General features: G+C 41.3%; 1 protein-coding gene across 1 annotated transcript in view; it reads left to right on the top strand.

The window, feature by feature from the left end:
• Positions 1–20,773, top strand: part of CKAP5 (cytoskeleton associated protein 5) — a 79,538-nt gene that overhangs the window by 42,289 nt on the left and 16,476 nt on the right. The window contains exons 18-28 of the mRNA XM_081099682.1: positions 323–417; positions 3,821–3,878; positions 3,968–4,093; positions 4,720–4,859; positions 5,247–5,421; positions 5,973–6,086; positions 7,696–7,824; positions 13,374–13,568; positions 13,949–14,084; positions 15,137–15,225; positions 20,149–20,274. Of these exons, the coding sequence (XP_080955808.1) occupies positions 323–417; positions 3,821–3,878; positions 3,968–4,093; positions 4,720–4,859; positions 5,247–5,421; positions 5,973–6,086; positions 7,696–7,824; positions 13,374–13,568; positions 13,949–14,084; positions 15,137–15,225; positions 20,149–20,274 (1,383 nt within the window). The remainder of the gene's footprint in view (positions 1–322; positions 418–3,820; positions 3,879–3,967; positions 4,094–4,719; positions 4,860–5,246; positions 5,422–5,972; positions 6,087–7,695; positions 7,825–13,373; positions 13,569–13,948; positions 14,085–15,136; positions 15,226–20,148; positions 20,275–20,773) is intronic.

Here is a 20,773-nt window from a genome sequence, read left to right as displayed (position 1 = left end):
CTGTGTTTTTTACCTTTAATAATACACTGTTGCATAATAATTATTAAACTCTATCTTAGTCAAGAATAGTCTATTAGAGATGAGAGTAATTTTCTCTTAAAACATAATTCAGAGTGATCATTAATGAAAGAAAAGTTATAAACAGTATTTTCCTGTCAGTTAACTCTTTTTCTTGTGTAGGTTAAATATTTCATTCCTAAAGTCATTATTGCAGCTGTTTTAGCATCACAAAACCATGCTTCATCTACTTCTGCCTTCATGTCATGCTATATTTCTATGAGAAATATCAGAGATCTATTTGTTTGTTTTTCTCCTGCTCCAGGTTATGTCAATGGCATTCTCTCAGAAGAATCCCAAGAATCAGTCAGAAACTCTGAATTGGCTATCAAATGCAATAAAAGAATTTGGTTTTTCTGGGTAAGTCAGAAAAAAATCCAATACAAAATAAATGTTTTGCAAATCTCTGACTGGTGATTATATTTGTTGTAGCTATCTCTGCTTATTTCTGAAACACCAGAGCTGGGTTATCTAATTTATATAAAACAACCTAGCTGGTGTGGCTCAGTGGTTGAGCATTGAACCTATGAACCAGGATCTCATGCTTCAATTCCCGGTCAGGGCACATGCCCAGGTTATAGACTCAGTCGGGATCGTACAGGGGGCAGCTAGTCAATGATACTCTCATCATTGATGTTTCTCTCTCTCTTTCGTTTTTCCTTCCTATCTCTGAAATCAGTAAAATAATATTTTTTTTAAATTCCAGAAACCTACATTTATTCCTCAAAAATCTATACAGGTGCTCTTTGACCTATAATGTGGTTACATCCCAATAAACCCATTGTAAGTTGAAAATATCATAAGACAAAAATATGCCTAACCTACTGAACATCATAACTTAACCTAGACCTTTCACATGCTCAGAACACTTACATTAGCCTACAGTAGGGCAAAATCATCTTAACACAAAGCCTATTTTTTAAAAAAAATGTTAAATATCTCATGTAATAGAGTATGCATATCTCTTCATATCATTTGTAAGGTCAAAAAATCTTAAGTCAGCCCTGGCTAGTTGGCTCAGTTGGTTGGAGCATTATCCCATGCACCAAAGGATTGTGGGTTCTATTCCTGATCAGGACACATACCTTAGCTAGGTTTCAGGTTCAGTCCCATGTCAGGGCACATATGGGAGGCAACTGATTAATGTTTCTCTCTTACATCAATTTCTCCCTCTCCCTCCCTCCCTCCCTCCACCCTCTCTAAAATCAATAAACATATCCTCAGGTGAGGATTTTTTTTTAAAATCATTAAGTCAGGGACCATCTGTATTGGCTTATGCACCTGCATTTTGATATCCACTAATACTAGAGTTCTCTACGTAATTTTTCCTCCAGTGTTATAACTGTCCAACAGAAAAGCCAGTTCCAAGGATTGCTAGTCAAATACATTTGTAAATTACTGCATATAATCACATTTGTTGAAAAACCTATAGTGCACATTGATGAATTAAAGGCTCTCAGAAGTCATGCAATAAAGAAGTTTATTTAACTTGCTGTTTTTCCAAACTTATGTGCATATTGAACATATTTATTTCATTAACAAAATTTTATAGAGCTTATTTTATGCTAGGCATTTTCTAAATAATTTATTTGATTAAATCATCATAAAAACCATGTGAGGATTTTTTTCTCTGTTTTATGAATAAGAATACTTACTAGGGCATAGAAAGTTTAAGTATTCTGCTTAAGTCACAGCTAAGTTATGGCAAAGCCAAGATTTTAACACAGGCATTCTGATTCCCAGAAAGAATATTATACTGCTATACCATGTTGCCTTTCTCTGTGCCATGTTGCTTGTTACAGTATGCCTCTTAATATCTTGCAAAACAGTGTTCTGAGTTCTACCAAGTGAAGAAATACTACTTACTCCACAAGTTATCATTCAAGTGTCATTAAGCAAAGAATTGTTATGTCAGTACCTGTGGTGTCTTCCATAGTTGAGAGTATTGTTATAATTTCTTCTTAATTGTATAGTCTTTGCTGAAAAACTAATTTCTTGGCATGACATAAAAGCCAGGTAAATATTTTTCTTTTTTAATTATACTTATCCATGACCTTATATTTATTCAACTACTACATAAGAGCAGCATCTCTGATATTCCAGTCATTTGTTCCAAGCCCTAGGAATACATCATGGACAAGATGACAATAAAAAATATACCAGAAGTATAGGAACAACAGAGTAAAAAAAAGCAGGTTAAGAGGTTAGGTGGAATCACCTGACTGTGGTTTATCATAAGATAGAACAAGAGTCCATCCAGAAACAATAACGTCTGAGCAGAGACCTTCAGGACATGAGTTAGTTGAGACAATCTGGGAGAACATTCTAGACCAAGGGACAGCAAGTGCAAAAACCCTGGGGTAGGAGCATATATGATATATTTAAAAATTGGAAGGAGTGATTGTTCTCTAGAATGTAGCTAGAGTGGAATAAGTGAGGAGATGGAGAGTGGTAGGAGGTAACATCAGAGAAAGAAGAGGAAGCCAAGTCATATAGAGCTTGAAAATTTGTTTTGTTTTTAACGCAGCAGAAATCTGGTTGAAAGCCTCTGTGTAGAGAGAGAGGCAAGAGGTTGCAGAAGGCTATGAACTAAAACTTCAGATAAGAGAATAGTAATTCAGAAGATGGCATATGAAACTAGACCCCATTGGTTCATATCCCTAATCTGCTATTTTTACAGCTTTGTAGCCTTGGACAAGGGACTGCTCCTCTTTTGACCTAATTTACCTTTCTGTAAAATACCAAAATGGTACCTCATAGGGTTGTTGTGAAAAATACGTAAAATGCTGAAAACTGGACCTGGCATGTGATAAGAGCACTAGGAATGTTGGCCTCTTTTAAAAGTGGGGGTAGAGGAAAGGAATAGAAACTGATATTGGAGATTCAAAGTTTGAAGTTGGAAGTCATTAGAGGATTTCAAACAGAAGAGTAACAGGATCATTCTGACTATAGTCGAAACAGATAGTGAGGATCAAGGGCAGAAGCAGGATGACTACTTAAAAAGCTATTGGAGTAATGCTGTCAAGAAATTTCAGTGGCTTGGAGATAGTTTGATACAGGAGGAAGTGTTATGATTCGGAATATATTTTGAAAGTAAACCTGACCAAAGAGTGGGCTTAAGAGAAGAGTCAGGATGACTCGGGAGTCAAGAATGACCTGAGCAACTGGAAGCATGATGTGGCTCTTTACTATGGTAGGAAAGACTGTGGGAAGAACAGGTTTTGGGGTCAGGGTTTGTTTTTTGGTTGTGTTTTGTGTTTTTTTTAATATTTTTATTGATTTTAGACAGAAAGAGAGAGGGAGAGAGAGATAGAAACATAATGATGAGAGAGAATCATTAATCAGCTGCCTCCTGCATGTCCCCCACTGGGGACCAAGCCCACAACCCGGGCATGTCCCCTGACCGGGAATCAAACCCGGGACCCTGGAGTCCATAGGCCAATGCTCTATCCACTGAGCCAAACTGGCCACAGCGGGGTCAGAGGTTTTACAATCTGGAGTGGTTTTGACAGTTGTAGGGCAACATCTAGACATAAGTGGAAATGTCACAAAGGCAGTTGGATATCTGAATTGAGTTCAGGAGAGAAGTCAACACTGGATTTAGGAGTAATTAGCATATAGATAGTGTGTAATTTTTAATGAGTGTAGAAAGCAAATAGGTGAGATTCCAGGACATATCCAAAGGAAGGCACTTCTAGAGTCTGGCTTTTTAAAACTATTGAGTGTTTTGTTTGGTTTTAATTCTAATTGTTATTTCTTCTAGATTGAATGTGAAAGCTTTCATTAGCAATGTGAAGACAGCGCTTGCTGCAACAAACCCAGTGAGTATATACCAGCATATATAAGAACAGTACAGCCATCTTTGCGGTTCTGCTGTTATTTGGAATATTCTTTTTGTTCTGCCTACTAGGCTGTGAGGACTTCTGCTATTACCCTGCTTGGTGTAATGTACCTGTATGTTGGTCCCTCTTTGCGAATGTTTTTTGAAGATGAGAAGCCTGCTCTCCTATCTCAGATAGATGCAGAATTTGAGAAGGTAAAGATTTCACAAATTATGCAATCTATTGGTGAACTTCAGAAAGCTCATATTAGTTAAATTTAAACCTTTAACCCTTTGGAACAAACAGTATGATTGTGTTTGTTATATGCATAAAGTATCCCTAGGAAGAGTTCCTAACAAATTAATAACTTTGATTGTCGATGAGGAAGAGATCAGGGTAACTTTGGTATAGGATGGGAGGTTTTCCTCTTTATATCCTTTGTGCCTTTGGAATTTCAAATGTTTTGAATGTATGACCTATTGAAAAAGTACATTAAATATAACATTAAAAATTTTTAAATAAAAAATATTGTCCCTCCTTGAATAAACTTTGTAATGGAAATTGCTAAGTTTTGGCAGACTTACTGTATAATGTCTTGGGCATACAAGTCAAAAGACAGCCTCATGATTAAGAAATCAGATTCTGATAGGTTTTATAAAAATATATTTTGCCATGTAGTCTCAAAATTGGAACCTAAATAGAAATTAAGACATGTACTGTGTAAATATTAGGTATTAGGAAGGAATAGGAAATTTTGACACAGGCACCATTCTCCAACTTGGTTGCTCTCAGGTCCTTCATCAAGGTCACTAGCTTCACTGATTTATTTGTTTGGATGTAGATGCAGGGCCAGAGCCCACCTGCTCCAACCAGAGGGATTTCCAAACACAGCACAAGTGGTACAGATGAAGGAGAAGATGGGGACGAACCAGATGATGGGGGCAATGATGTTGTGGATCTTTTGCCAAGGACAGAAATAAGGTTGGTTTATAGGAAATGGTTTATTTGATTTATTATACTGAAAATTTTTTGGTTTTTTGTTAATCCTTACTAGAGGATATTTTTTCCATTGCTTTTCAGAGAGAGTAGGAGGAGGGAGGGAGGAGAAGGAGAGAGAGAGAAACATCTATATGAGAGACACATGGACTGGTTGCCTTCTGCACACGCCCAGGTACGTTCAGGAATCGAACCGTAGACCCTTTTGTGTGCAGGCTGATGCTCTAACCTGCTGTACCACACCAGCCAGGACATAATGCAGTTTTAATCTGGTGCCTTCTCTTTTTCAGGTAGGGATACTTCTGTGACATCATTATTTTTTAGGAGTCTGGAATTAAGGTGGTGCCTTTTTTTTTTTTTTTTTTTTTCCAGTGATAAAATCACTTCAGAGTTGGTATCTAAGATTGGTGACAAAAATTGGAAGATCAGGAAAGAAGGCCTAGATGAAGTGGCAGGTATTATCAATGAAGCAAAATTTATCCAACCGAACATAGGTGAACTTCCAACTGCTTTGAAGGGTCGACTCAATGATTCAAATAAAATCTTGGTATGTAGAACACATGCCTGTTATAGTTCTTGCCCCCTTCTCCTTTCAGTAGGTTCCTTTTCAATTAAATTGTTGCCAGCAGAAAAATGAATGGTCACTTTACTTGCTATGGACTACAAATAGCTTTCTTTAATTTCTTAGATATGCCACAAGATATGCTGGTAGATGGCAAGTTTATAAGTCAAATTTTTATGAAGCTCAGATTTGCTTTTTACAGTATTCTAATGTTAAATATCTTTGTATAAAACTGCTTGTATTATACATAAACGTGCTTAATTTCTAATTCTTAAATTTGAATTTTTATGTCAAGATTTTAATAAACTAGACTTTACCACTATAATCTCTGGTCTAAAATTCTAATGCTTCTATTTTATGAACTAATGATAAAAGCAGTGGCCACCACCTAAAAACCACCACCTAAAAATTATTCATAAGCTAATTAGAGTAGCATCGTTAGAGCTGATTTCCCTGTCTCTTAGCAGCAGATTTGTAAAACTTTTTGCACAGCTTGCTCATGATTTGAACATGAAGTGTTGGATCTTTCTACTCAGGTGCAGCAAACGTTGACTATCCTCCAGCAATTGGCAGTAGCTATGGGCCCAAACATCAAGCAACATGTGAAGAACTTAGGCATTCCTATCATCACAGTCCTTGGAGACAGCAAGGTAAACCTGACTCCTCACTACAGCTCCAATCTGGAATAAGCCAGTCACACTCCAGAGCTAAGAATAATTATCTTTTCTTACATGTAAGGGTACATATAGAGAAGAGAATATTAGGAGGAAAATAGTAAACATTTTTACCAACCAGGCAGTATTAACATGACCAGATATATCACTTACTAGCTTTGTGACACTTAGATAAGTTATTTATCTTTTGACTTTTGTTTTATCTATGAAATTTCATTGTTACAGAATTAAGTACGAGTCTGCACATAAGATACCTGTACCTATTTTATATAGTATGCACTCAAAAAATGGTTGCTATTGTGATTATGACGTCACTGTTAAAAGTACCAGTATAAAGAGTAATTAAATATATGAATTTTTGGATCATGTATTTATTTTCTACCTTATTTCTCTAAACTACTAGAACAGGATCCTCTAGTACTTGATTAGGATACTTAGTTTCATTGAATGTTGTAAGCCTCTTATGTTTAGCCCTACATTGAGTATTTTTAAATGTGTCTTTATTTTTGTACTAGAGGCCTGGTGCATGGATTTATGCACTAGTGGGGTCTCTTGGCCTGGCCTGCACCCTCTCGCAATCCAGGACCCCTCAGGGGATATCAGACTGCAGTTTTGGCCCAATCCCTGCAGGCCAGGCTGAGGGACTCCACCAGTGCATGAATCCATGCGTCGGGCCTCTAGTATGCATATAAAATCTTTGGCTAATCCCTTCCTGCCCTTCCCCTTCCCCCCTTTCCTCTGAGATTCATCAGTCTGTTTCATCAGCCTGTGCATTGAGCATCTGCCCCCTGGTGGTCAGTGCGCATCATAGCTGCCAGTCAAATGGTCAGAAGGTCACTTAAGCTTTTATATAAATAGATAGATAATACATTTAATGTGAGAAATTAGGCTATTTTAATATTTTTGTGTCAAATAAGTACTCATTCTATTAATACAAGTTAATATAAAAACATAAATGTTAAAGTTGTTAGTAACCATTATGTATTCTCTGACATTTAGAATTACATTCTTTAGATAAACATGAACATAAGAGCACCCAGAGGTTCAGGAAACAAAACCTAAAGAGTTTGTTCCACCCTGGCTGGTTTGGCTCAGTGGATAGAGCATCAGCCTACAGACTGAAGGGTCCCAGCTTTGATTCGGGTCAAGGGCATATGCCCAGGTTGCAGTCTCGATCCCCAATAGGGGGCATGCAGGAGGCAGCCAATCAATGATTCTCTCTCATCATTGATGTTTCTATCTCTCTCTCTCTCCCATCTCTTTTCCTCTCTGAAACCAATAAAAATATTTTTTTTTTTAAAAAAAAGTTTGTTCCCCTTACATGATATTTTATGCATAGGTCACTGTTTTGCCTAGTTAACTTACTACAGAATCTGTACAAGTTGAAGTTTTATGTATCTACTGTAATTTGGAGTTTTAATACACACAAAACTAGATTATGTTTCAAAGAAGACGGTTCCAAGTATGTTCATATGGACCTTAGAGAAATCTTCATGTTCATGTTCACAAAGAAACAAGCTTTTCACTTCCTACTTCCTCCAAACCATAGTCAATGTTATTTTTACTAATTCTCTCCTCCATTCAGAACAATGTTCGAGCTGCTGCCCTAGCGACTGTGAATGCTTGGGCAGAACAGACTGGCATGAAGGAATGGCTGGAGGGAGAAGATCTTTCTGAAGAGCTCAAAAGGGAAAATCCTTTCCTGAGGCAAGAGGTTAGTACTACAAATATCACGTTGTCTTACTCATGTCTTTTATCTTCTTAGAGGCTTGGACCTACTAATAAGTATACATATGTGGACAGAATGTATTTCATTATAAAACAGTTAATACAATGAAAGTAAATTCCTAGAGTTTTTGTATTCACTTTTCCCCCCTTTCATGTGCTTTATAATAAAACTTTTAAAGGACTAGCCTTTTTGTGAAATTTTCTCTTTCCTGTCACTCTTAAATAGTAAAGTAAGGGGTTTTAATCAGGGCATAAAAATGGAGTTAACATTCAAAACTCCATAATGTAATATCAACAGACTAAATACTAAAAAAAAATCATAAAATCATATCATTTGACATAAAAAAGGGATTTGAGAAAATCCAACACCTATTCATGATAAATTTAAAAAAAAAAAAACAACTCATCAAGTGAGTAATAGAAGAGAATTACCTCAACTAGATAAAGAGCACTTGCAAAAACCTCTACATAAAATACCATATTTAGTGGTGAAAGCCTGGATGCTTTCTTCTAAGTTTAGGAACAAAACAAGAATGTCCTCTTTCACTACTACTATTTAGCAAAGTCCTAGAAGTTCCAGTCACTGCAATAAAGCAAGAAAAACAAATGAAGATCTTACAGATTGGATAAAGAATAAATAAATTTTTCTCTAACTGCAGATAACATCACTGTCTACAAAGAAAATCCAAAGGAATCTACAAGTAAACTAGAAACTAATAATTATTTTCAGTTAGATTTCAGGATACAAAATCAACACACAAAAATCAATCACATCTACACTAATAAAAGAGAAACATGGTAATTGGCGTACGACCACTACCCTTCCCATTGGCTAATCAGGGCAATATGCAAATTAACTGTCAGCCAAGATGGCGGCCAGCAGCCAGGCAGCTTGAAACTAACATGAGGCTGGCCTGCCGCTGCAGGCCTCTGAGCCTGCAGTTTCAAACATTGTAACAAATATAGAAGGTAAACAAAACCCCAGAAACAAGCTTTCAGCTGGCTGGGATCTCAGAGCTGGAGTTGATACAGAGTTTCGAGAACCGAAACAAACCAGATGCCTGCTTTCAGGAGCGGAGGCCTAAGAGCTGGAGCCTCAGAACTAAAGCTGGCCCAGAATAAAAAAAAAAGAAAAAAAGAAGCAGTTGGGAGCTTCAGTCCCAGCCTGAAAACAGCCCCCAACCCCTCACCCACACTGGCCAGGCACCCCAGTGGGGACCCCCACCTGAAGGGTGTGTGACCAGCTGCAAACAGCCAGCATCCCCTCATCCAGGCTGGCCAGGCACCCCAATGGGGACCCCCACCCTGATCCAGGACACCCTTCAGGGCAAACCAGCTGGCCCCACCCATGCACCAGACCTCTATTCTATATAGTAAAAGGGTAATATGCCTCCCAGCACTGGGATCAGCGGACCTGAGAGGCCTCCTGGCACCGGGATCAGCGTGACAGGGGGCAGTGCCCAAACACCCTGATCGCCCTGCGGCTCTGTGTGTGACAGAGGGCGGTGCCCCAACCCCCTGAACGGCCCTGCTCTGTGGGTGATAGAGGGCGGCGCCCCAACCCCCTGATCCACCCTGCTGTGTGTGTGACAGGGGGCGGTGTGCCAACTCCCCTAATGGCCCTACTCTGTGAGTGACGGGGAGCTCCTCAACCGCCTGATGGGCCCTGCTCTGTGCGTGACAGGGGGGAGCTCCTCAACCGCCTGATGGGCCCTGCTCTGTGAGTGACAGGGGGGAGCTCCTCAACCCCCTGATGGACCCTGCTCTGTGCGTGACTAGGTGGAGCTCCCCAACCCCCTGATTGGCCCTGCTCTGTGCATGATGGGGTGGCGCCGCAGCCTCCCCATCGACTCTGCCTTGAGTGTGACGGGGGCGGTGCCCCAACCCCCCAATCGGCCCTACCCTGAGCGTGACTGAGGGTGGCATCGCAACCTCCCAATCCGCCCTGCTCTGTGCATGACGGGGCGGCGCCCCAACTCCCCAATAGGCCCTGCTCTGAGCCCAACCAGGGGCTGCACCTAGGGATTGGGCCTGCCCTCTGCCACCCAGGAGCAGGCCTAAGCCAGCAGGTTGTTATCTCCCGAGGGGTCCCAGACTGCAAGAGGGCACAGGCAGGGCTGAGGGACCCCCCTCCCCCCCGAGTGCACAAATTTTTGTGCACCGGGCCTCTAGTTTTTTAATAATGCAGTGAACATGTGGAGACTGAAATTAAAAATAATACCATTTATAATCACTGTAAAGAAAATGAAATCTTTAGATACACAAATTTAACAAAACAAATACAGAATGTGTATACTGAAAATTATAGAGTGCTAATAAAAGAATTCAAGGATGTAGCCTTTCAACAGTTAATTCTGGAGCAATTGGCATTCATAGACCAAAAAATAAACCTCAACCTAACCCTCATATCTTACGCAAAAATTAACTCAAAATGGATCATGAACTTAAATGTTGAACATAAAACTGTAGAACTTGAACAGTGGTTCTCAACCTGTGGGTTGCGACCCCTTTGGGGGTTGAACAACCCTTTCACAGGGATCGTCTAAGACCATCGGAAAACACATATATAATTACATATTGTTTTTGTGATTAATCACTATGCTTTAATTATGTTCAATTTGTAACAATGAAAATACATCCTGCATATCAGATATTTACATTTATGATTCATAACAGTAGCAAAATTATAGTTATGAAGTAGCAACGAAAATAATGTTATGGTTGGGGGTCACCACAACATGAGAAACTGTATTAAAAGGTCATGGCATTAGGAAGGTTGAGAACCACTGATATAGAAGAAAACTTCACAATATAGAAATTCTCAGGCAAACAATTCATAGACTTGACACCGAAATCACAATCCATCAGAGAAAAATTGATTAATTGGACCTCATCGAATGAAGAACTTTTACTATGCAAAAGAATATGTGAGACCTAGTTGGTTTGGCTCATTGGATAGAGCGTCAGCCTGCGGACTGAAGGGTCCCAGGTTCAGTTCCGGCCAAGGGCACATGCCTGGGTAGCGGGCTCCGTCCCCAGTGGGGGGCGTGCAGGAAGCAGCTGGTCAATGATTCTCTCTCATCATTGATGTTTCTATCTCCCTCTCCTTTCCTGTCTAAAATCAATAAAATATATTAAAAAAAAAAAGAATATGTGAAGAAGATGAAAAGAAGGCTACAGAGTGGGAGAAAATATTTGTAAACTAATAAAGGACTATTATCTGAATATATAAAGAGTGCTCAAAAGTAAAAAGAAAATCTAATTAGAAAATGGGCAAAAGACATGAACATATATTTCACTGAAGAGCAGATACAGATGGCAAATAAGCCATGAACGATGGTCAACATTATTAGCATCAGGGAAATGCAAATTAAAACTTAAGATAAGATATCACTACTCACCTATTAGGATTACTAAAATAAAAGCTAAAGATAACACCAAATGCTGGCCAGGATGTAAGGAAACGTGAACACTGCTGTTGGAAATGTAAAATGGTACAACCACTCTGGAAAACAGCTTGGCAGTTTCTTATAAAACTAAACATATAGTTACTATATGACTCAATAATTGTGATCTTGGGCATTTATTCCAGAAAAACAAAAATGTATGTTTACAGAAATGCCCATTTGCAAATGTTAGCTTCATTCATAACCAAAAAGCTCGTAACAGCCAGATATCCTTCAACAATGAAAGGTTAAACTGTTCTATGTCCATATATAATATTATTTAGCAATAAAAGAAAAAAGTTATTGATGCATACAACACTTTAGATAAATCTTCAAGGAATTATGCTAAGTACCAAAACCAACCACAAACAGTTACATACTGTGTGCTTCCATTTATATAAAACATGTTTGAAATGACAAAATTTTAGATATGGAAAACAGATTAATGGTTACCAGAAAGTGGGGAGGAGAAAGAAAATGGGTGTGGTTATAAAGGGGCACCACAAGGGATCCTTTAGATCAGCGGTTGCCAACCAGTGGACCACTGGTGGTCCATGAGGTCTGAAAGGTTGCTGCTTTAGATGGAACTGTTCAAAATTTTGACTATGGTGGCAAATGTTCTGACATACATGTGATGAAATTGTATAGAATATGCACACATACACATATGAGAAAAACTAAAACTGGGGCAATCTGAATAATATCAGTGGCTTGTATCAATGCCAATTTCCTGGTTGTGCTACTATAATAATAGTTTTATAAAGTGCTACTTGAGAGGAAACTGAGTAAAGGGTACATGGGATTTCTCTGCATTATTTCTTATAACTGTATTTGAATCTATAATCATCTCAAAAAAACTTTCAACTAAAGGTAAATATAGCCCTGACCGGTTTGGCTCAGTGGATAGAGCATCGGCCTGCGGACTGAAGGGTCCCAGGTTCGATTCCGGTCAAGGGCATGTACCTTGGTTGCGGGCACATCCCCAGTGGGAGGTGTGTAGGAGGCAGCTGATTGATGTTTCTCTCTCATCAGTGTTTCTAGCTCTCTATCCCTCTCCCTTCCTCTCTGTAAAAAATCAATAAAATATTTTTTTTAAAAAAAGTAAATATAGATATGAATTATTTTAGAGGTATAGAGAGCACCTGTCATGTAAGGCTGAATGAAAACGGGAACCCTGGTAGATCTTATCATCTTATGGTTAAATAAATGTGTCTCTTCTCTAGCTGCATAGTTCTTAGAATTAAAAACAAACAAAAGATAAGAGAATGTTTTTCATCTTTAAAATATTTTAAGAAGCCTTAGCCAGTTTGGCTCAGTAGATAGAGCGTTGGCCTGCAGACTGAAGGGTCCCAGGTTCCATTCTAGTCAAGGTCACATACCCAGGTTGCAGGCTCGATCCCCAGTGTGCAGGAGGCAGCCGATCAGTGATTCTCTCACATCATTGATATTTCTCTCTCTTTCTCTATCTCCCTTCCTCTCTGAAGTCAATGAAAATACATATCCTATATAATAAAAGCGTAATATGTAAATTAACAGAACAACCTGTCACTATGATGTGCACTGACCTCCAAGGGGCAGACGCTCAATGCAGGAGCTGCCCCCTGGTGGTCAGTGTGCTCCCACAGGGGGACCATCGCTCAGTCAGAAGTCGGGCTCACGGCTGGTTAGCACAGTGGTGGTAGCCTCTTCTGCCTCCGCAACAGTGCTAAGGATCCCTTGGGGAGTCCCCTAAGGGTCCCAGACTGCAAAAGGGACACACACACACACACACACACACACACACACAGTGCATGAATGTTGTGCACTGGGCCTTTACTATTATATATGTAAAGAACTATGAAAGTTTTACAATTTAATATCCAAGTATGGTCCAAAGAATTGTGTCCTTACCTTAAGGAAGATTGTTATCTTTGCACATATTATTTAAATATAGCACAGTTCTTAAACAATGAAAATTACTGATTTTATACTGGAAAGTTGTAGTGTGAGCACTAATTCAGTGTTTGGTTCTGATGAAATCCTTAAGCCTGAGATCATTAAAACAGTTTTTCTTTTGAAGTGTGTAACTAGTCTTTATTTCTTTTGGCAGCTTTTAGGCTGGCTGGCTGAGAAACTACCGACTCTTCGTTCCACCCCCACAGACCTTATCCTGTGTGTTCCCCATCTCTACTCCTGCCTAGAGGATCGCAATGGAGATGTGCGGAAGAAGGCCCAAGATGCCTTGCCATTCTTCATGATGCACTTAGGATATGAGAAAATGGCCAAGGCGACGGGGAAACTAAAGGTATTACTTCTTGCTGCTGCTGCTGCTATTGTTAAAAAACATCTGAAAAATATTGAACATGAATTTATGTAGGCAAGAGATTATATTACCTCCTAGGAGTTTCAATTCGAAATCCCAGTGAGAGCAAAAATAAAATATTTAGCAGTATAGAACTTCTCAAGAACCTGCTGGCTCTGAAGGGGTGAAAATGTGGCCTTCTAGAATGGTAGCTAATTTAGCATGACTTCATAATGTGTGTTACTTCTCTTGTACTATGTGCTTGCTTCATTGGGATTTCAAAACTAGAAGCTCAAAAGATTTGTTTGATGACAGATCTGTTAGTAAGCATAATATGAGCATATCTTTTGTGTCTTCTGACCTCTGTTATATTATCTCCCTAGCCAACTTCTAAAGATCAGGTGTTGGCCATGCTAGAGAAAGCCAAAGCTAACATGCCAGCCAAGCCTGCTGCACCTGCTAAAGCAACTTCCAAACCAATGGGAGGGTCAGCTCCAGCCAAATTTCAGCCTGCCTCAGGTAACTATTCTGAGAGTTAAAAGAGGGCGGGAAATAGCCCAAGGAAACTCTAATAAAAGAAATCCAGCCTTCATTTTCTATCACATTTCTCATGGCTTTGATCTCAACCCCTCCCTCCATCTCTCCTTATCCTTCATTCACAAACGTTTGTCAAGTGCCTATTTTACACCAGTAACTCTGCTGAGGGTACAGAAGTGATTAATTTGTTTCCAAGTCTAAAAAGGAGTTTTGGAGTAGTTCATTGAAATACTCCAGAAAGCAACTGTCCATCCTATTTTTAAGGTTACCACAACTATTTTCTGTTATTGGATATTATAATTAGAGGGAGAATTGGGACCATCTAGCTTAATCCCCTTTATTAACTCATAAGGAAACCCAAAATGTTAAGTGACTTGCAAAAGGCTAGACAGACAGCCAATCCTGAACCAGCATAGAACTCCATTTACTCATTTTCGTATGAGTTCTCCTTCCTCTGCACTGATCCATTCTAATATTTACTAATTGTCTTCAAGAGAAATTAAAGATTGATTTTTTCATCCTGATGTTCAAATTCCATCATGTAAAATAAAACTTTAAACTGTAACTACTTATCTTCTAGACTTATTGCTTAAACAAAGTAATGGTCTGTTTAGTGTGATAGAAAGTGTGATGCTTGGAAATTTTACATGGATAAAACTGGTGGTATCAAAGTGTATATTTAGTTACATTTATTAGAATCTTGCAATGTAGAAATAACTGAGTATCAAAGATGACAGGCCCTGCCCTTAAGAAAGTATAAACTAGCAAAAAGGTTTTTTTAAACTGCTATTTAGAAAATAGTTTTAAAACTGCAGATTAATGGTGATAAAGAAGATGTATATAAATTTATTGAATTTCTTGAGATTATGCTTACAGAGGAATTCAGAGAGAAAAAAGATTGGGGGGAAATCTAATGAAAATATTTTATAAATTGATACATTTAAAATTGCAGGCTTTCTTCTTATATATTTGATTATATAAGAATAATGTGATATTAGAATTTTCATTTATATTACATGCTTTTTTTCTCAAAGGACCTGTTGAAGATTCTGTTTCCAGCACTGTAGAACTCAAGCCTGATCCAAAAAAGGCCAAAGCTCTAGGGGTTTCCTCCAAAACAAAGGTATGTTAACTCTGCATACTTACATATAGAATTACTTTTAGGTATGTTTTATACACTGAATCATTCTACTAATGAACATAAATTTTTTTGGTTTTTTTGTTAATCTTCCTCTGAGGATATTTTTCTATTGATTTTTAGAAAGAGTGGAAGGTAGAGGGAGAGACAGAGAGAAAAATCAATGTGAGAGACACATCGATTGGTTGCCTCCTACACACACCCCGACCAGGGCCGGGGAACCCGCAACCAGAGTACGTGCCCTTGATTGGAATCAAACCCAGGAACCTTTAGTCCACAGGCTGACGCTCTATCCACTGAGCTGAACCGGCTAGGGCAAGGTCATATATGTATAAAAAAAATTACCACTCTTTTTTTTTTTTTAGAGAAAAGGAGGAACCCATTTATTAATATTAGTGACTAGTGGACTCTGGGAAATAATTTCCAAATCAGAGTGAAGTAACACGCAGAGGCTTCACTTTTTATAACCTTACTAGTAGCCCGGTGCATGAAATTCGTGCACATTGAAAGGGTATTAATTAGAGGAACATAATTTGGACTCACTATCTAATATCAATAATGTGTTAATGTGAGGCAGTCCGCATTTCTGAAATTCAATGACATGAATTTTAGCTATTACTTTGCCAAGTAAATGGAATTTACAGATATCAATTAAAAGAGCATTCAGCTTAATATTTAAAACTCTGGCTACCAATTCAGGTCTGTTTTCAACTGTTTGCCAGCATTGTAAATTGTTTGCAATATCTGCCCATTTGGGGTTGCATGTCATGGTTATGAGCTACGTTGTATCAACAGTTGTTCTTTAGACATAGTCCCACCTCTCTACTGTCACTGTCTGAGATGCAGGTGAATGAGAGTCCTGGCTATCAGGCCGCTGAGAGCTGTCTGACCAAAGGCTGATTCTGGCTGATTCTGTGAGGGTGGGACTTCCTCCTCCCTACTGTCAGTTTCCACAGCTGTGATGAGGAAGCTGGTGTGACAGAGGGAGCCACGCCCTCCAAGCTGCCCTCTCTCTCACTCTGCTCTGTGTCCAGTGGTCTCTTGCTCTGCCAAGTCCTCCAAACCTCCCGCTCTCAGCCGGCAAGGTCCCAGGAGCCCGTGGGCATGGCTAGGCGCAGGCGGCCTCGCCTCCCGGGCCTGCAAAGGTCCTGGGAGCCCACGGTTGCTGCCGCCGTTGCCTCCTGGGGTGCCTGACACCTGTGTATGCAAATTAACCGCCATCTTTGTCAAGTTAATTTGCATAGTCACTCTGGCTGGTGGGCGTCGCTTGAGCATAGCAGAGGGACGGCTAATTTGCATGTTTCTCTTTTATTATATAGGACTAGAGGCCCGGTGCACAAAAATTTGTGCACTCGGGGGAAAGGAGGTGTCCCTCAGCCCGGCCTGTGCCCTCTCCCCATCTGGGACCCCTTGGGAGATAACGACCTGCTGGCTTAGGCCTGCTCCCGGGTGGCAGAGGTCAGGCCCAATCCCTAGGTGCAGCCCCTGGTCAGGCTCAGAGCAGGGCCAATTGGGGAGTTGGGGCGCCACCCCTGTCATGCACAGAGCAGGGCGGATCGGGAGGTTGCGATGCCACCCTCAGTCATGCTCAGGGTAGGGCTGATTGGGGGGTTGGGGCACCACACCCTGTCACACTCAAGGCAGTGTCGATAGGGAGGTTGCGGCGCCACCCCCTGTCATGCACAGAGCAGGGCCAGTCAGGGGGTTGGGGAGCTGCCCCCTGTCACTCACAGAGCAGGGCCCATCGGGGGGGTTGGGGCTCCGTACCCTGTCACACACAGAGCAGGGCCCATCAGGGGGTTGGGGATCTCCCTCTGTCACGCACAGAGCAGGGCCGATCAGGGGGGTTGGGGAGCTCCCCCCTGTCACTCACAGAGTAGGGCCGATAGGGGAGTTGGGGCACCGCCCCCTGTCACACACAGAGCATGGCAGATCAGGGGGTTGGGGCACCGTGCCCTGTCACACACAGAGCAGGGCCGATCAGGGGGTTGGGGCACCGCACCCTGTCACACACAGAGCCGCAGGGCGATCAGGGGGTTGGGGAGCTCCCCCCTATCAGGCACAGAGCAGGGCCGATCAGGGGGTTGGGGCACCGCCCCCTGTCACACACAGAGCCGCAGGGCAATCGGGGTTTGGGCGCTGCCCCCTGTCACACTGATCCTGGTGCCGGGAGGCCTCGAGGCTCCGCTGATCCTAGTGATGGGAGTCATATTACCTTTTTACTATATAGGATAGAGGCCTGATGCACGGTTGGGTGCCGGCTGGTTTGCCCTGAAGGGTGTCCTGGATCAGGGTGGGGGTTCCCCACTGGGGTGCCTTGCCAGCCTGGGTGAGGGGAAGATGGCTGTTTGCAGCTGGTCACACACCCTTCAGGGTGGGGGTCCCCACTGGGGTGCCTGGCCAGTCTGGGTGAGGGGTTGAGGGCTGTTTTCAGGCTGGCGGGTGACTGAAGCTCCCAACCGCTCCTTTTTTTCTTTTCTTTCTTTTTTTTCTTTTTTTTTTATTCTGGGCTAGCTTTAGCTCTGAGGCTCCAGCTCTTAGGCCTCCACTGCTGAAAGCAGGTTTCTGGCCTTTGTTTACCTTCTGTATTTGAAACAATGTTGCAATCCTGCTGGCTGAAGCCCAGCGACTAAAGCAGGTTTCTGGGGTTTTGTTTAGCTTCTATATTTGTAACATAGTTGCTTAGAGTTGCAGCTCAGAGGCCAGCAGCGGCAGGCGGGGAACGTTGGAGTCCTCCGTCACTGAAGCAAGCAAGCCTCATGTTAGCTTCTAGCTGCCTGGCTGCCGGCCGCCATCTTGGCTGGCAGTTAATTTGCATATCGCCCTGATTAGCCAATGGGAAGGATAGTGGCCGTACACTAATTACCATGTTTCTCTTTTATTAGATAGGATGGGGTCATTGTCTTGCAGATATGAGTCCGCCCCCTTTCGTGGGCTTACAGGAAGGCCCCCAGGTGTCGATGATCTGTCCTGGGGCCAGCGATAACGACCTTCCCCCACCCCAGGGCAATGCATTGTTCAGTTTTTATGACCTGACAGGCCTTGCAAGACCAGTTTCCTCCTCATTCCCTACTCCCTTGTCCCACAAGCTTCTTTTAGCCTTGTGGAGCAGCAAATCCGCAGTGGGGGTTTCTGATATCCAGGTATTCAGTCCTGCAACCTTGAGAGTGGTGGGGGTGGTAAGGATGACGGTATGTGGTCCCCTCCAGGTAGGAGTCAGCCCTTGGGTGGTCTTTACCCAAATAGAATCACCAGGTTGGAAGGCAGAACTTCTGATTTTATTGACTGGAAACTTTGACTGGAGTATCATGTTTTAAAGAGCCCTGTCTGTACTCTGAAGACTTGAAGCCAATGAGAGTGCCATGGAAAAAGCCTGGTATCCTGCTTGGGAGCCCTGAAAATGGCTGGCGCTGGAGTGTCAGGGCCATGCCCTACCATCACTGGCAGTTGGTCAGAGTAGAAGGGAAGCAATAAGGGCGCCTCTGCCCCCACATAGTCCCGGATTTGCAATAAATGTGACTCTTTAATTCAACTTCTTGAGGCGTCCTTATGTGATTCGTGGGGTACATTACAACACTGAAAAGTTTTCTTTCCCTTCCACCAGACCATTTGTTACAGTTTGTTGATTGTTCAATAAACATTTGTTTATTGAAATAGAATTTTTCTCCTCAAAATTACCTCTGTGTTTATTAAAAGAGCCAAGTTAAGACCAATTTTTCTATTGTATTCAATTTGGCCTGATTGTTTGCATAAACACAACAAGAATGGTAACTGACTACCTTTGCCAGAATTTCATGATTGAATCTTAGTATGCCCTGTAGGGCTGGAAGCCAAGCCATCCAGCTGCCATCAGGCCTGTCCACAGTATCTGCTGAGTTAGGTGAATCCCTCACCTGTAGCGACTCCACCTGGGCCTACGCCCTAGGCTTTAAGGCCCATCTCAATAGCTCTCCCACTCGTTGCGGCTCAGTGTGTGTGGGGGTTCCGCAGGGATGCAGAGGCGCCCTTATTGCTCCCCTTCTACTCTGACCAACTGCCAGTGATGGTAGGGCATGGCCCTGACAATCCAGCATATTAGGCTTTTATATAGATAATAGAGATGTATTTTATATGGAAAGAAATAGGAAAGCTTTCTCAACTAAGTGAGGCAAAATGTGTGACTAGCATCCAAAATGTCATTAATATGGAAAGCTATAAATGGTGTTGAAGATTTCAAGAAAGAGCAGAACTATCCAATAAACAAAAATAGTTTGTGACCCAGACCAATCCTATATAATAAAAGGCTAATATGCAAATCGACCAAACAGCGGAACAACCGGTCATTATGATGCACACTGACCACCAGGGGGCAGACGCTCAACACAGGAGCTGCCCCTTGGTGGTCAGTGCGCTCCCACAGGGGGAGCACTGCTCAGTCAGAAGCCAGGCTCATGGCTGGCGAGCACAGCGTTGGTGGCAGAAGCCTCTCCTGCCTCCGTGGCAGCACTAAGGATGTTCGACTAACAGTTTAGGCTTGCTCCCCATGGGTCAGTTGAACATCCCCCAAGGGCTCCTGGACTGTGAGTGGGCACAGGGCGGAGGGATCGCACCCCCTTCTCCCCACCCTCAGTGCATGAATTTCATGCACCGGGGCCTCTAGTGATAGATAAGACAGCTTTTCCAACTACATTACATGCCAGTCCAAGGACTAACCAACAGTATGTAAGAATGTTATTAGAAACTTTTCTAGAAAACCTGTCTGTGTAACAGAATCATAGTATGTGTAAGACTCTGTGGTTCACCTATTTCTTTCATGTGGAATATAATGTGCAGAGATGCCTCTGGTTTGTGTAGTGCCCTTTTATTGGGCAGCAACATGGTATTCCCAAGGAGCAGTAGCCTGTCTAACCAATATCCCCTGAACCGTAGAGTGCACAAGGAAAGAAAGTGCCAAGCAAAACCAGCTTGAAGGAGGATGAAGACAAATCCGGTCCTATTTTTATTGTTGTTCCAAATGGAAAGGAGCAAAGAATAAAAGATGAAAAGGGATTAAAGGTAAGGAAGGAATAAGACTCCTCGGGATTTTTTTGCTTGTTTGTTTTGTTTTGTTCAAGAATAATTTTGCTGTCTAAAATTCATAACTAATAAACTGAATCTTTTTTTATAAATTATATCTGGTTTCTATAAGACTACTTTATGGGACCATTAATTCCTACAAAAGAAACTAGAATGAAGCTATTGCCTATTGTTCCTCCAAATAGAAAGAAATAGAAGTTGTTGTAATTTTTAGAATCAAAGATGGAAAGTATTCATTGATTTTTATCAACTACACAAATGTAGTAGACTAATTCTTCTTGTACCTAATACCTTGACAGACAGACTGATAACTATATATGGCTAGTTCTATCTAGTTTTATTGACTAGTTTAAAAATTTTTTAAATATTTTTTTGTTTTTCAAAAAGATTCAAGCAGTACAAAAAGTGTAGAATGTAGTATGAAAAGCATGTCTCCCATTGCAGTCTCCCTCCACAGGAAGGATATTATTACCTGCTT

Source organism: Myotis nattereri, assembly GCF_964212035.1.
Source record: "Myotis nattereri genome assembly, chromosome: 9".
In the NCBI taxonomy this organism is placed as follows: domain Eukaryota; kingdom Metazoa; phylum Chordata; class Mammalia; order Chiroptera; family Vespertilionidae; genus Myotis; species Myotis nattereri.
The sequence above is the reverse complement of the archived record's forward strand: the minus strand, read 5'-3'. Positions and strand labels throughout refer to the sequence as shown.